The 13840-nt window shown below is 37.6% G+C and overlaps 1 protein-coding gene across 2 annotated transcripts; it reads left to right on the top strand.

Moving 5' to 3' along the window:
* Nucleotides 1–198: 198 nt before the first annotated feature.
* SPO11 (SPO11 initiator of meiotic double stranded breaks) lies at nucleotides 199–13521 on the top strand. Of its 2 annotated transcripts, XM_004282302.3 has the most exons (13): nucleotides 199–343; nucleotides 2170–2283; nucleotides 3568–3656; nucleotides 4073–4139; nucleotides 4369–4477; nucleotides 4821–4904; nucleotides 5622–5658; nucleotides 5950–6059; nucleotides 8359–8458; nucleotides 8873–8910; nucleotides 9826–9902; nucleotides 12077–12188; nucleotides 12880–13521. In XM_004282302.3, the coding sequence occupies exons 1-13, from the start codon at nucleotides 213–215 to the stop codon at nucleotides 12997–12999; spliced, it is 1188 nt and encodes a 395-aa protein (XP_004282350.1). In that variant the 5' UTR covers nucleotides 199–212; the 3' UTR covers nucleotides 13000–13521. The 2 variants fall into 2 exon arrangements, with proteins under 2 accessions (XP_004282350.1, XP_004282351.1); XM_004282303.2 differs by lacking the exon at nucleotides 2170–2283.
* Nucleotides 13522–13840: the final 319 nt, after the last annotated feature.

The following is a 13840-nucleotide window of genomic DNA, read 5'->3' as shown; positions in this document are numbered from 1 at the left end:
GCACGCATGCCTCACTCAATGGAGGTGCTATGCGCATGCGTTGGCCCAGCTCCGCCTGGGGTGAGGAGTGCACATGCGCAGTCAGCCCTCTCCGGAAAGCGCGGGAAAGGAGCTCCGTCTTTTCCTGGACGTGCTCTGTGGGTGCGGGGAAGGGCGCTATCCGGCCAAGTCAAGTTCCTGCTTTTGGACTCTTTCACTGCCGGGCGGTCCTCATGGCCTTTGCACCCAGAGGTCCTGAGGCCTCGTTCTTCCAGGTTTTGGACCAGCACAGGGCTTCCCTGCTGGCCGCCCTGAGGAAAGGCGGCGGGGAGCCCGCTGGCGGGGGGACGCGCCTGGCCACTAGGTATGAGGGCGCCTTCTGGGGCGCAGACACCGGGACTTGGCGAAAAGCTTCCTCGGCGCAGCCGGGCTTGAGGTGTTCTGTGGGGAAATGCTGGGCCCCCTTCCCGTCTCCCACTGTGGCGGCCACAGGGTGAAGCCTGTTGGGCCCGCCAACCCTGAACCCCGAGAAAGGCCCTTGTTTAGCGACCCCCTTTCTCTGCTGTTAACTTATTTTGAACTCAGAAAGCCTGGTGACAGACCCCCCTCCCCCCATGTCTTCTAGAATGTTCCCCCTCTAGAATGGTCCAGGAGCATCTCCACAGCTGGGTTCACGAGTTTCTTGAAATCCTAACAGTTTGGGGGAGTTTAGGGCACAGTTTGGCCTTGTGTTTGTTTAAAAAAAAAAAAGTGTAAAAATTTAACTTTAGAAGTTTTCAGGCTTTTTTTGTTTTTTGGAAGAGAGGAAAATCAGTGTTGTGAGTTCTCAATAAGTGTGTTTTATCAAAATGAACAAGGAAGTCGACACATTTTAAATGGTTTCTAGTGAGACAATGGGGTTTTTGACTTCGAAGTGAAGAGAATGTACACTTCTTTAAATCGATTAGGGCAGTTAGAGGTTAGCTCAGAGTGCGGTGCTGATAACATCAGTTACGGGATCTCCAGCTGCCCAGCTTAGAGTTAACTACGAAATTATGTTTACATTATTCACCACTTTTACTTGAAATGCTCTGTTGTTCTGCTTCCTTGATCTGCTTTTCCCATTTATCAGCAAACTTTTTCACTTAAACAAATTACTGCCTTTTACTTTTAAGCCCAAACCAACTACCAAAAAACCAAAAAGCCGGAAAAACCCACAAAAATTTTTTTACAATAGGATTTAGTTTAAGGGAGAATTGAGAGTAAAGGAAAGAAAGGGATGGAAGTCCCTTTTTACATTTCAGATGTAAATCTGGTTGTTTTAAAGTTGGTCATAATGTTATCGTAACTTTTTTTTTCCAGGCTGGAAAAATGAGATATTTGAATCAGGTTTTGCATCCTGTTATTAGAAAATATGGAATGTTTTAAAATTTATTTTCTGATACATGCATTTTCCATGAAAACGCTGATGTTTCTGTGGAAATTAGAACACTACATTTTGTGCATTTTCTAGATTTAATATGAGTTCCCTTCCTAGGCAATATTCTTACGGTGTTTATAACAGAATAACATTTTTTGAAGCTGATGGCTTGTGAAATTAAAAGTCAGCTGACAGAAAACTGGGCTAAGTCTTAATAATTTTCTGTGGTGTAGTAGTTGCCAAGTCCCTTTATGGTAGTGATTAAACTTTTTTCTTTTTGTGTCACTAAAATTCAAAAGGGCTGATTTATGGCATGAGATCAATTAAGGTAACGTGCTACAGCACGAAGTTTTTCTTTTGAAATATTTTCGCTTTGCATTTTGGGGAAATTAAAGCAAGTATTACATCAATTTTAATTAAAAGATTTATCAGTAGTATTTCAAGTCAATGATTTTGTATTTAAAGTAGGTTGATACGAAGAGTAGATAAAAATATATTTATAAATTGCCTAGTCATTAATTTAAAAGGGAGATATTACTTCAATTGGTAATTGAGAAGTAAAATTACAAGCAAATGAAATTTCTCTGTAATTCGCCACTATAAATACAGTTGTTGTTTTAATGCATTACTGTTATAAAAATTTAGTGGGAGAGAATATTATTGACATGTATCACCTAGTCTTAAAAAACAACCAATGAAACTAAAAATTAATATTGACCTGGGGAAATGTTACATACTGTAAAGGTCTAATTTAGAATTAAGACTGAATCATGGTGTATTTATTGTTTCAGTTCTGAGGTTCTTGCAGCTATAGAAAATGTTATCCAAGACATAATCACAAGCTTGGCAAGAAATGAAGCACCTGCATTCACAATAGACAACAGATCAAGCTGGGAAAATATAAAGTGGGCATTTTGCATTTTTTACTTTTAAATGCAGTATCTATGTCATTATTTGAGTTCGAGTTCTAGTTGGATTTAATTCTTTTTATTGCCTTTACCTTGCCAAAAAGATCTAAGGAAGTTTACAAAATACATACCATACAGGCAGGTTTTATAAAGTAGAAGTAGGTGTGAAAGATAAGGCAAAGGGAAAACAATGCTAGGAACAAAAAGTGGAGCACCGAAAGGGGTTAGAATTCAAAATGCATATGATAAAGTCTCACAGTCCTGCTAAAAATAGGCTCCAGACTTGGATCTAAGCTTTCTAGCACTCAAAAGGGGGAAATAACACCAGTGGAATTCTCATCTATACTGCAAAAGCCAACCACTTGCTCAGGGGGGCTACAACCAGTCCTGATACTGAGACCAAAATAAACGTATCCTGAACACAGAGCATATCTTGATGGCTCTTTCCCCTAGCACAGCTCCCCCTGCTAAGTCCTGTGTCCAAGAGGGTGAGATCAGCAAACAGCTTTATCAAAGTCCTGGAACCTAGTCACATAGTTTGTTGCTTTCAGATCGTCAACCTGTAGACACTTACCACGTAATAATGAAAAACACTACAAGAATAGTCTTCAATAAGAGTTACAGAAACAGAATTAAAGTAATTTTAAGGCTCTTTAGGCACTAAGTATTCTTTTATGATCAATGTAATTAATGTAACTGTAAAGTTTTGAATCATATTTTGCAAGCTGGATCTTGAAGCAACTGTCACCTGGCCTATTTGCCTGGTGCCTTCTGCCACCTTTAGGACAGGCTTGGCAGTTCAATTTAACAGCCTAGTATAAATTGTTATTTCATTTACTGTAACTTTGGGGGTAAATTAAACAAAACATTTCAAAACTTATTATTAAATTGAGTAAAATTATTAAATAAACCAATCAAGAAAATGAGAAAAATGCTAATAAAATTGTGAAATATTTGGTAATAGTTCACATACCCTAAATATCTTCCTGGGAAAGAAATACATACACACACACACACACATCATAATTAAAGGTATTTAATTCATGTATTTTACACACTTGCTTTTAGTGCCTCTGTATGTTGCAAAGCTAATTACCTAATTACCACCTGGAATTATCTAAGCTTATAAACGAGATTATCATAATATAATATATCAGTGCTTACATTGAGAAGAAATGGGGATTTAAATGATGTTCGGAAGAGGACATTGAGTGTATATTGTTTGGTGTTCAAAAGTTAATTCTTTTTTATTCTATTCCCTTGCTTTAAACAAAATGACAGGTTTGAAGATGCTGTGGGTCTTCACATGGTACCTCATTGTACCACAAGAAAAATCAAAAGTGATTCACCAAAATCAGTTAAAACTTTTGGTAAATTAATCTTTCTTAGCTTTCTGTAGTAAAATAAATAATTTTGGTTACCTTCTGGGTTATAGTTTTTCCTAGCTAAATAATTTTACTTGTTCTTTAATAGGCCACCCTGTACTTGAAATAAATTTATAGAATTTTGCATTGTTAATAACCATGGAAGTAGTATTTCAAAAGAAATTTTCAAGATGCATGATTCAGTGGAAAAGTAGTCTCTCAATTTTGCTGTACATAGAGCAATTAATTTTATCTGATTCGTCAGGCAATTATTATTCTGTACTTAACACTTCTATTTTGGGAAGATAAATTTTGTAATATTGTGGAAAGTAACTGAGGACAGTTAAAATCCTTGATAGCAGTATGTTTTGAATTTGTAAGAAAAATGGTGAGTAACTTGTTTATTGCATCTTATTTTCCAGCGCTAATTCTTAAAATATTGTCCATGATTTATAAATTAGTACAGAGCAACACTTATGCAACCAAACGGTAAGTACATTGTGCTAATAAATTACTCTTTAAAATGCAGTGTGAGATTTAGTGGCATTAACTTTCATTATATGTTTTGAAAAGTTACATAAAACTAGGCTATGGGTCGTAAACTACTTTGCTAATATGTTGCCTTCATCCAGTTAAAGCTTTCTTCAATTAATACTCCAATACTTATATTCAAAGAGAATATGGTTAATTAAAATATATATTTTTAAAATTTTCATAGAGACATATATTACACCGACAGCCAACTCTTTGGTAACCAGACTGTTGTGGACAATATTATCAATGATATTTCCTGTATGTTAAAAGTGCCGAGGAGAAGTCTGCATATAGTAAGTAGCATTTAATACAAAACATTTTAAGACAAAACATACAAAAGTTGTAATAGAAGAATAAATGTAATCTGTGCCTTCTTTCCATATTTTTGATACTACGTTTTTCTCACTATGAATTTAAATAATCTATTCTCATTGTATTCCCTTGGATAAATGAACCAAGACAGATGAATTATCAAATATTTTTCATTTCTAAATGCTCTTACACATTTTCGCCTTTATTTCTTAAATTCCAGTCTGGGCCAAAATACATATAATTAAGAGGTGAACATGAGAAGAGACTTAGAGGCATAAAGTAAACTCAAGAGAGAGGTTTCAGATATGTCTATTATTTTTTCAGTTATCTACATCAAAAGGTTTAATTGCTGGCGATTTAAGGTATATCGAGGAAGACGGCACGAAGGTGAATTGTGCATGTGCAACAGTAAGCATCATTAATGTTTTCACGTGTTTTAACTCCATTTCAGATCGTTTGTTTTTGAAATGCATTTTATTTACTGCCTTGTTACGTAGTTTGGAGCTTAAGATTTTAGAATAAAATCGATGAATATGTATATGCTGTACTGGGTTGTACATTACATAGTTTCAAAACATGCCACTTGCCAAATGTCATATTGAAAGAAACAAACATACACATTCCTTTTTAAAACGCACTGTTGTTTTCAGGTAGAGTATGACCTGACCATTTTAGCATGGTTATTTATGTAATCTTCATGAAATTCTCTGGTTCTGAAATTAATGTGTGTTACTAAACTATTTGTTAGGCTTGGTACGTAGAAAGCCCCCAGTACTGAACTAGCACAGAAGTTTGGAAAGGGCCAGCTCACCATTTTGGAAAGAGGAGAATGACACCTATGAGATCCTGCATAAGGAAGTCTTCCCTTCATCTGTTTCTGCTTTTTAAGCCACATATCTATAAAATTTCCAAGAAATTCTCACCTTCTGGGAAGTAGTTTAGGTCATATGTCAGTTTTCTTACTGAAAAGTAAATCTGTGTCCTACTATTTTTTTACTGAGGCATAGACCTCTGATAACAGGTGTATTTTTTTAATGAAAATATAGGATTTTTGTGATAAATTTTTAAATGTCGTTAAACTTGCTATTTATTTAAAATAAAAACTGTCTTGTTTTGTTAACTTAGGCTGTTGCTGTGCCATCTAATATTCAAGGAATTCAGAGTATCCTTTGGGAAAACTATTTAAACGTCTAGAATGTTCATTCATCCACGACTTTGACAAATCAAGCCTTCATAATGTGTAACCAACAAGCCAAACCCTGTAGTGATCAAGGTGAGCACACCATGGTCCCTTTTTAAAGATCCTTTTAGGAGCTCACCATCTAGTAGGAGAGACAGATATCTAAATACTGTGTGTGAATAGATATCTGTTTACCTTCAAATATAACCGTTATTTAGTTAGTGGTTAAATTGAAATACGCATGCCTTAAATTTATCAGCCTTAACTTCACAGATTTAATTACAGATGCAAAATTTCTATTAATTGTAGAAAAAGATGCGACATTTCAGCGGCTCCTAGATGACAGTTTTTGCACCAAAATGTCTCCGTGCATCATGGTTACGGTATATTATCTACCTTTACCACAATTCCAAAACTAACACACTACATTGGTGATTGGTAAGAGGGGTTTATAACATCATCCATAAGCTTGGACAGCATTCTGTTATCAATATGATGCATCCTTTGGGATTATAGAACAAGAATTTCCAAGGTGTTTATTTAACCATCCTCAAATCTGACTGAAATCAAATAACACCCCCCAGGAGGCATCCTGATATAGTGTAAATATCACGTGCTTACAAAAGTGGATTGGTGAGAAAGGAAATGACGGGGATTAGTGCGGCAGCGTCATCAGTTAGACGAAGAACATCATAACTGGATTTGGGGAGCCTGTCCAGAGGCTCTCAGGTGGTTGCCTGGGTGGAAGGATGCCAGGGGAATGATTAAGGAGAAAGGGCTTAAGCAAAGGGCATTTCCAAGGCAAATCCAAAAGGACGTGGTGACCACGGGATGAGGGGAAGGAGTCAAAATGACTCTGGTGTGTGGAACTTCACCATGATGTCACCGTCGATACTACAGGACAACTGGCGGGAAGGCTCAGCTCTTCGCGGCAGAAAGATGTTGCATGTAGTTTTAGAAATATGAATTTGAGATGATAGCAGGAAATCCTAGTGGCCTCTGCCCAGTTTGAAGTGAGGGGAGAACGGTTGAGATGGAAAATGCAGGCTGAGAGCTCATAAGTAATAAAGGCGCTACCTGAACCCCTGAAGTGATCTCTCAGCGGGGGTGTCCTGTGGCTCACGCTTTGGTCCAGTCCTCCTCCGCTTTCACACCTCCCTGCTGAGAGTGCATGCTTGCTGGGCTGATAGGAAGCCAAGCCACTACCGACAGAGAAAGCTGCCCGGGCCCCGGCCTCTGTTCAGCTGTTGGCGTTTGAATCACGGCTGGTACTGGCACATCGGAGACGCAAGTAAAGCTCGGCTCTCTGTCACATTTCTTTTTCTACCTTGTCTTTCCTCTTGTAGGCTGCCTCCTAGTCCTTGCCTACCTACGCGTTGGTGCTATCATGGTGTCCACTGATAATTGCTGTCATTGCTATGGTGAAACACCCACAAGCAGCTGACCTGTAGTAGCTGTCTCTAGAGAGGGGAGCTGAGAACCGAGGGCCAGGCTAGGAAGGAGCCTTTGGTACTCCTCTGTGGTCTCCTCTACCACATACATGTGTAGTCGTTCCCAAAGGAAAAAATTAAAATATACTAGCATTCACTAAGTGCTCATGGTGTGCCAGGAGCTCTGCCGGGCACTGGATACAATAAGGGTTCCCATTTTAGTGCTGTTTTTCACATATCAACGTGTAAAGTCTCTCCAACCTTGTGAGGTAGGTATTATTATCATCCCCATTTTAACAATAGGACAATGGGACCCAGGAAGGTATTTTACCACAATCTTAAGGCTGGTCAAAACTAGGACTGGGTTTTAGGCAGTTCAGCTCCACATCACTCTAGTCCCATAACTGTGTGGCAGGCATATTTATCCCAATTTTATAAATAAAACCACGGCCTAAAGACACCAAGAAACCAACCCAACTTTACCCGCTAATGATTGGCGGAGAGGGAGTTCAAACTCAGAGCGCTCGCGTGGAAAGCCCATTCTTCTCTCTGCCTGCTTCCTTCTCTGCTCCATGTTTCATTTGGTTTTCTGCTTTCTTCTCCTAACACTGTTGTAAAGCTCTTTCAATTACTTCTCCACATAATTATTGTTTTAATGACTTCTTAATACTCTTCCACTGCTTAGGTTTATTAAATTCTGAATGTAAGCCAGGTACTCTTTTAAATGCTTTATAATTGTTAAATAATTGAATTCCTAGAGTAATTTTATAAGGTGTTAAGAAGCCCCAACTTCAGAGAGTCTTCATGACTCTTTCAGGTTCATGCTGCTGAGAAGTGGCAGAGCCAGATGCCAGCCCAGGCTGTCTGGCCCCAAAGCTGGTGCATATCACCACCGTGCTCTGCTGCCTCTCCATGTCCCTGTTGTGAGATAGTTTGGCTATTTATCATAGTTTCTGTCCTGTTAAATAACCCTGCAGTGGACATCTTTATGTATGTCAGATTTTTCTTATCTCTGTTTCTGCTGAAATATTTCCTTAGGATTATTTTCTAGGACTGGGATAATTGTCAAAGGTATGAAGTTATGTGGGCTTTTTCACCCTGTTGTATATAGTGTACATTTTTTCACAGTCAAAACCAGTCTTCCATCACCTGAAATTTAAGGTGAGGGGATCTAACTTTTAAGTTATTAACAAAATAGGAATATAGTTTTATCAGTTCCATTCTACTAAATGATTTCAATACTTGCTTTTAGGGAAAGGGAGTACCTGATCTGAACACAAGACTTTTAGTCAAGAAGCTGTGGGATACATTTCACATTCCTATTTTCACTCTTGTAGATGCTGATCCACATGGTAATTGATTGTTGGACTATTTGAAACAATAGTCATGATAAATCATGTCTGTAGTTGTCTTTTTCTGCTCATAGAACACTTTCATAAAATATTCTGGGACTTCCCTGACCATCCAGTGGTTAAGGCTCTGCACTTGCACTTCAGTGGGCACAGGTTCAATCCCTGATTGGGGAGCTAAGATCCCACATGCCGTGCAGCGTGGCTGAAAAAAAAAAATTAAAAGAATATGATTATTAGATTAAAATGAATGACTAATCATTTGGGGCAACTTATCGCTGTTTTTACTGTATTAAACTGAACCATAAATTTTCCATTGGTAATGTCCACAAAAATAAAAATTGCAGATGTTAGGTATAATTATCTAGCCTATAGTATGCAAGAAGACTAATTTTAAAGTTAACTTTCTTTTAACAGGCATAGAAATAATGTGTATCTATAAGTATGGATCTATGGTAAGTATAGAAAAATATTTTTCCTTTTTCACTATTGAGATATTTTATATTCACTGAAGTGATTTCTGCATTTACTTATCAACCCCTAGTAAGCTAAGGGCCCCCAAAATGTACCAGGGAAGCTACTGTCCTAAGTCTAGGGCCAGTCTATTTCAGACCTGTGATTCCAGCTTCCAACATGACCAGTGTGACTGCAGATGACAGAGTGGGATTACCTGTGGGCAAGAGGCATTAATTATCCTCCACTTTCTTGGCCTGCTGAAGTAACTGTGGGCCCTCAGCATAGCAACACTGATCACCAGTTATACCCTGAAAATATAGAGCCTTGAATTCTGACTTTTCCAATTCCAACCATAAGGAGAAATGAGAAGATCACCAAACTTCACCACTGGAGACTGCAACTACCACACATCAATGGTTGTCAAAAATGTGGTCCTGGACATCAGCATCACCTGGGAACTTGTTAGAAATGCAAATCTCAATCCCCATCCAGACCTCCTGAGTCTGGATTTCCAAGGGTGGGCACTCCAAGTGATTCTGACACATGGTGAAGTTTGGGAACCATTGGTGTACACCTTGAGTGTCCTGATGTATATGTTTATAGCAGATGAAAAGGATGGTGGAGCAAGGTGTTAAGGTATGGAATCAACGATCCACAGTAAATGCAGCTCAGAGGGGTCATCTGTAGTTTTACTTTATAGAAAACCAATACAGAAATACTACAGAGCAGTTTTAAAACCTCCACTGAAAGTCAAGTTTAGCTAAGCCCCTGGTGATTTTCTTAACTTCTGTGGCCTCTGGGGGTGTGAAGTCTTCAGTACTGGTCCTTCCTAATAAGTTAAAAAATTGGCTGCAAAAACACATATGCTAGTTCTCTGCATACCTTAGCTAATACACTTCTGCTCTCTATTTTAGGCTATGTCTTTTGAAGCCCATAATCTCACAGTTCCAGCTATTAGATGGCTTGGTCTCCTCCCTTCTGATATCAAAAGGTTAGGCGGTTAGCAGAAGTAGGATATTTTAAATGATGATTCATTGTAATATGTAACACTCAGCCTAAAAAGTCACTACCAGGGAAAGCACTTAACGGTTTTTACTTACCGTGTTCCCAATGACTCGGGATTATATAATTATGAATTACATTTATCCATGTTTCTGTTTCAGCTGCTAAAATACTTAAATATATTTGGTTAATTGAACCTTTAGCTAGCTAGAAGACATTTTTTGTTTTACCTTTATGGTTAAAGTGTTTAGTAATTTTGTTTATACTTAGACAGTATGAAGACATTGAATCTAGTTAAATGGTAATCATTGACAACACCATTTGCCGTATGAATTAACTTTATCATAGATTTAAAATTTTAACTTCATTTAAATATCTCATTTTAAGATTAAAGTTGGGAACTCTAAATTTTGTCATTTTTATTATCTATATGTTCATTATAGAAAAAATATCATTAAGTAACAAGATAAAAGTCACCTACAGATGAACAGCTTTACCCCTGTTGATTATTTGCTGTGCCTTGCCATAACTTCTTCCAAAAGAATGGAGTCATACTCTATTTTGTAGTCTGCTTTTCTCACATAACACAATGTGATCGCTTTTCCTTATCAATAAATACATTCCTAAGACCTCATTTGAATGTCTTCTGCTGAGTTCCAGCTCTGAGTGTGTTTATTCAGTCAGCCCCTTCCAGCTGAAAGTTTGGGTGGTTTCCACGTCTCTGTTCCAGTGGATAGTGCTTTGATGGACCATCTTGTAACTAAATCTTTGCCCGGTATCCTTAATTAGTCCCATAGGCCGAATTCCCAGAATTGCTGGGTCAAAGGGTATGCACATTTTTAAGGCTTTGACTGCCCTCCGGATAGGTTAATTATTTTGTTTTCCCTGGAGAGTAAGAGCCCATCTGTCCTTCAGCATGAGACGTTATCACTTTATTCATCTCTGCTATTGTGATATTTTAAAATATTTTATCGTTTTAATTAGCCAGTGAGAATGAAATTAAACATTTATTGGATTTCTTTAAGCAGTGAGCAAACCGTGGTAACAGGTGCTTATTTTATAAATATGGAATAGGAACAGGTTTTGGGTAATCACTGCTTCTAACAAAATGAGGGCACCAGAGAAAACATTCCGTTTTCGATTTTTGAATGTTTTCGCTCTAGTGAATCAAAGTTTTGTCAATTTAGTGTGCATGTCATGGTCAGAATCCCTTGGGGGTCGTCTGTTCGTAGGAATATCATTTCTAACACAACCTTAGGACAGAGGATCTGATTACTGAGGTGGAAAACTTGAAGAAACTCTAGCTGCATCTCATAAATTCCAGCAGTGCCCTCAAAAGCCACTCTAAATAAATGTACAATCAAAGAAAAAAGTCTGATAGCAACACAGACATGGCTTCAAGGGAAACCCTCGCGGCCTCCCTTTCAATCAGATTGTCATCCTATTCAGGAGCTGCCGCTGGCAAATGGTCATAATTATGGGGACATTGAAGAAGACTGTTTGAAACTGGAGCTCTCCTGAGAAATCCAGGATTTGTGACTTCAAAAAGCAGTTCACAACATAAATCCTGGACCTCTCATGTTCTATTTTTAAAACACATACCAAGATAAAATTACAATCTACTTTTTAAAAGTGTTAAACTAAATAGATGTGTGTATGTCTGTGTGCATGCATGAATGCATAAGTGAAAATTGATAGACTAACTTCTTCGGCCCAGAAAATTCTCAATGAATTACAGAGAATTAAGTATTCAGTGGAACCTAAAATCCCACAGTGGATCTTGCTGCTGGCCACACATACTGGCGCTCACTGCTTCAAAACTGTGGTGCTCTGGGGGCTGCCTTGGTGTTGATACACATGATGTTAGTGTTCTCGGCATTTGTTTTATAACCAATGTCTGTCTTCCTGTCATCGTCCTGTGAGTGTGGCATGAAAGAAAACAACAACTTATAACAGACTTCTGCTATGATCTTGAACATTTGCTGGTCTAAGACATGCCAGATCCCCCAAATTCTGTATTTAAAAGTGGATCTGTACTAATTTTCACATCTGTTATTTCTGAGTCTCTTGAAATAGTATGATAAATAAAAATGAAATATATGTGACCTTAAAGTTACAGGAGCACTTTGTTTTTACTGATTTCTTTCATCTATTTTTTTCCAGATTAAATATACCTAAAGGTACTTTAATTCCACTGACTAAACAGGACCAAATGAAACTTGACAGTGTCCTGAAGAGACCTTATATTACTTGCCAACCATTTTGGAGAAAAGAAGTATGTTTCTTTCTAAAATTCAAATGTATGTTTTATTGCCTTTTACTTTAGCAGTGGCTATTTACATAATATTTTGGAACTATCCTTGAATATTTTTTTTTTGCGGTAAGTGGGCCTCTCACTGCCATGGCCTCTCCCGCTGCGGAGCACATGCTCTGGACGCGCAGGCCCAGCGGCCATGGCTCACGGGCCCAGCGGCTCCGCGGCATGTGGGATCCTCCCGGACCGGGGCGCGAACCCGTGTCCCCTGCATCGGCAGGTGGACTCCCAACCACTGCGCCACCAGGGAAGCCCCTTCTTGAATTTTTATGTAACCAACAACTAACGTGTGTGTTGTTCAGCAGTAAATGGTTGTAGAAACATTGAATTGTGAATGCTAATAGATAAGATCAGCTGGGTGGAGCTGATCTAGTTTATCCTCATCATAGTTATATACCCATTGTCTATGGCTGTATCATAATTCATGGGGGAAAAAAGGAGAGAAGGAAATTATAAAGATCCCAGACCATTCCTAATTATTGAAGGAATCCATACTAATATTTTTAGCTGTAGCAGCTCCAGAATATTCCGGCTGACCTAAAGGTTATTGCCTATGGCTTTGGAGGATAAAACAAATCTAGATTTACCAGTTTGAGTTGACAGAACTGTAGCAAAGGACTCTGGTATGATTATATTTTACTTTTATTGACAGATGGAAATAATGGCAGACTCTAAAATGAAGGCAGAAATTCAAGCTTTGACCTTCCTATCATCCGATTATCTTTCCAGAGTGTACTTACCCAACAAATTAAAATTTGGAGGATGGATATAAAAATATATCAGAATATATCTTGTGATTGCAAGAGGCTTTTCATTAGTTTTGTTTTCAGCAGTGGATGCTGTTGTGGAAAGAACATATGGTCTTAATAAAATAATTTCCGTCAATTGTATTTTTTGTCAAAAAAATGCTGCACTCTAATTTTCTTCAGAAGGCTTTATTTTATCCTTCTCTGTAGAGACTAATTTCTATCCTATGTTCTAAAGTAAATCATAAAAGAATGTGTGTTATTTTGACTTTTAAATTTTGTTTGAAAAAAATGTTTACACATGTCATCAAAGTCTGCAGAAATATTCTATTTACTTCCTACAATACAAGTAATGTTAAGGCATGGAGTATCTTATTAGTAACAAAAATAATAATAACCTAACTTTGAGAGGTTGCAAATGAATGATAGTGTCCAGCAGTTTCTTCTTAGTTATATTTTCCTTTGTCTTCATAGTATAAGGGTCATTCCTCATTCATTTACTGTGAAATTAGTAATGTTTATTATGAATAAATATTTGGATTGATGTAGTCTTCAGTGCTTTGTTTTGATTTTGAGCATACTTTTTTTTTAATAATATACTTATTTGAAAAATTTCCCCAGGGTTGTATCAGTTCTCACCCAAATTCAAGTCACCTGAATTCTTCTCTAGTCTAGGTTTAGAGAACAAAGAACTTGTTTTAAGATTAACAGAAACCTCAAGTTTTAATAAGGCCTTTCTATAACAGTAAAGATGTGATCTTTTCCTCTCATAAACTTATCTTAATTTTTCCAGAGATGAGTTTTATGATTTTATTCTGTACTTTCAATAAAGTTTTAACTGCACTGGAAAGTTTATTTTAATTGTAA

Source organism: Orcinus orca, chromosome 16 (genome assembly GCF_937001465.1).
Source record: "Orcinus orca chromosome 16, mOrcOrc1.1, whole genome shotgun sequence".
Taxonomy (NCBI): domain Eukaryota; kingdom Metazoa; phylum Chordata; class Mammalia; order Artiodactyla; family Delphinidae; genus Orcinus; species Orcinus orca.
The sequence above is the reverse complement of the archived record's forward strand: the minus strand, read 5'-3'. Positions and strand labels throughout refer to the sequence as shown.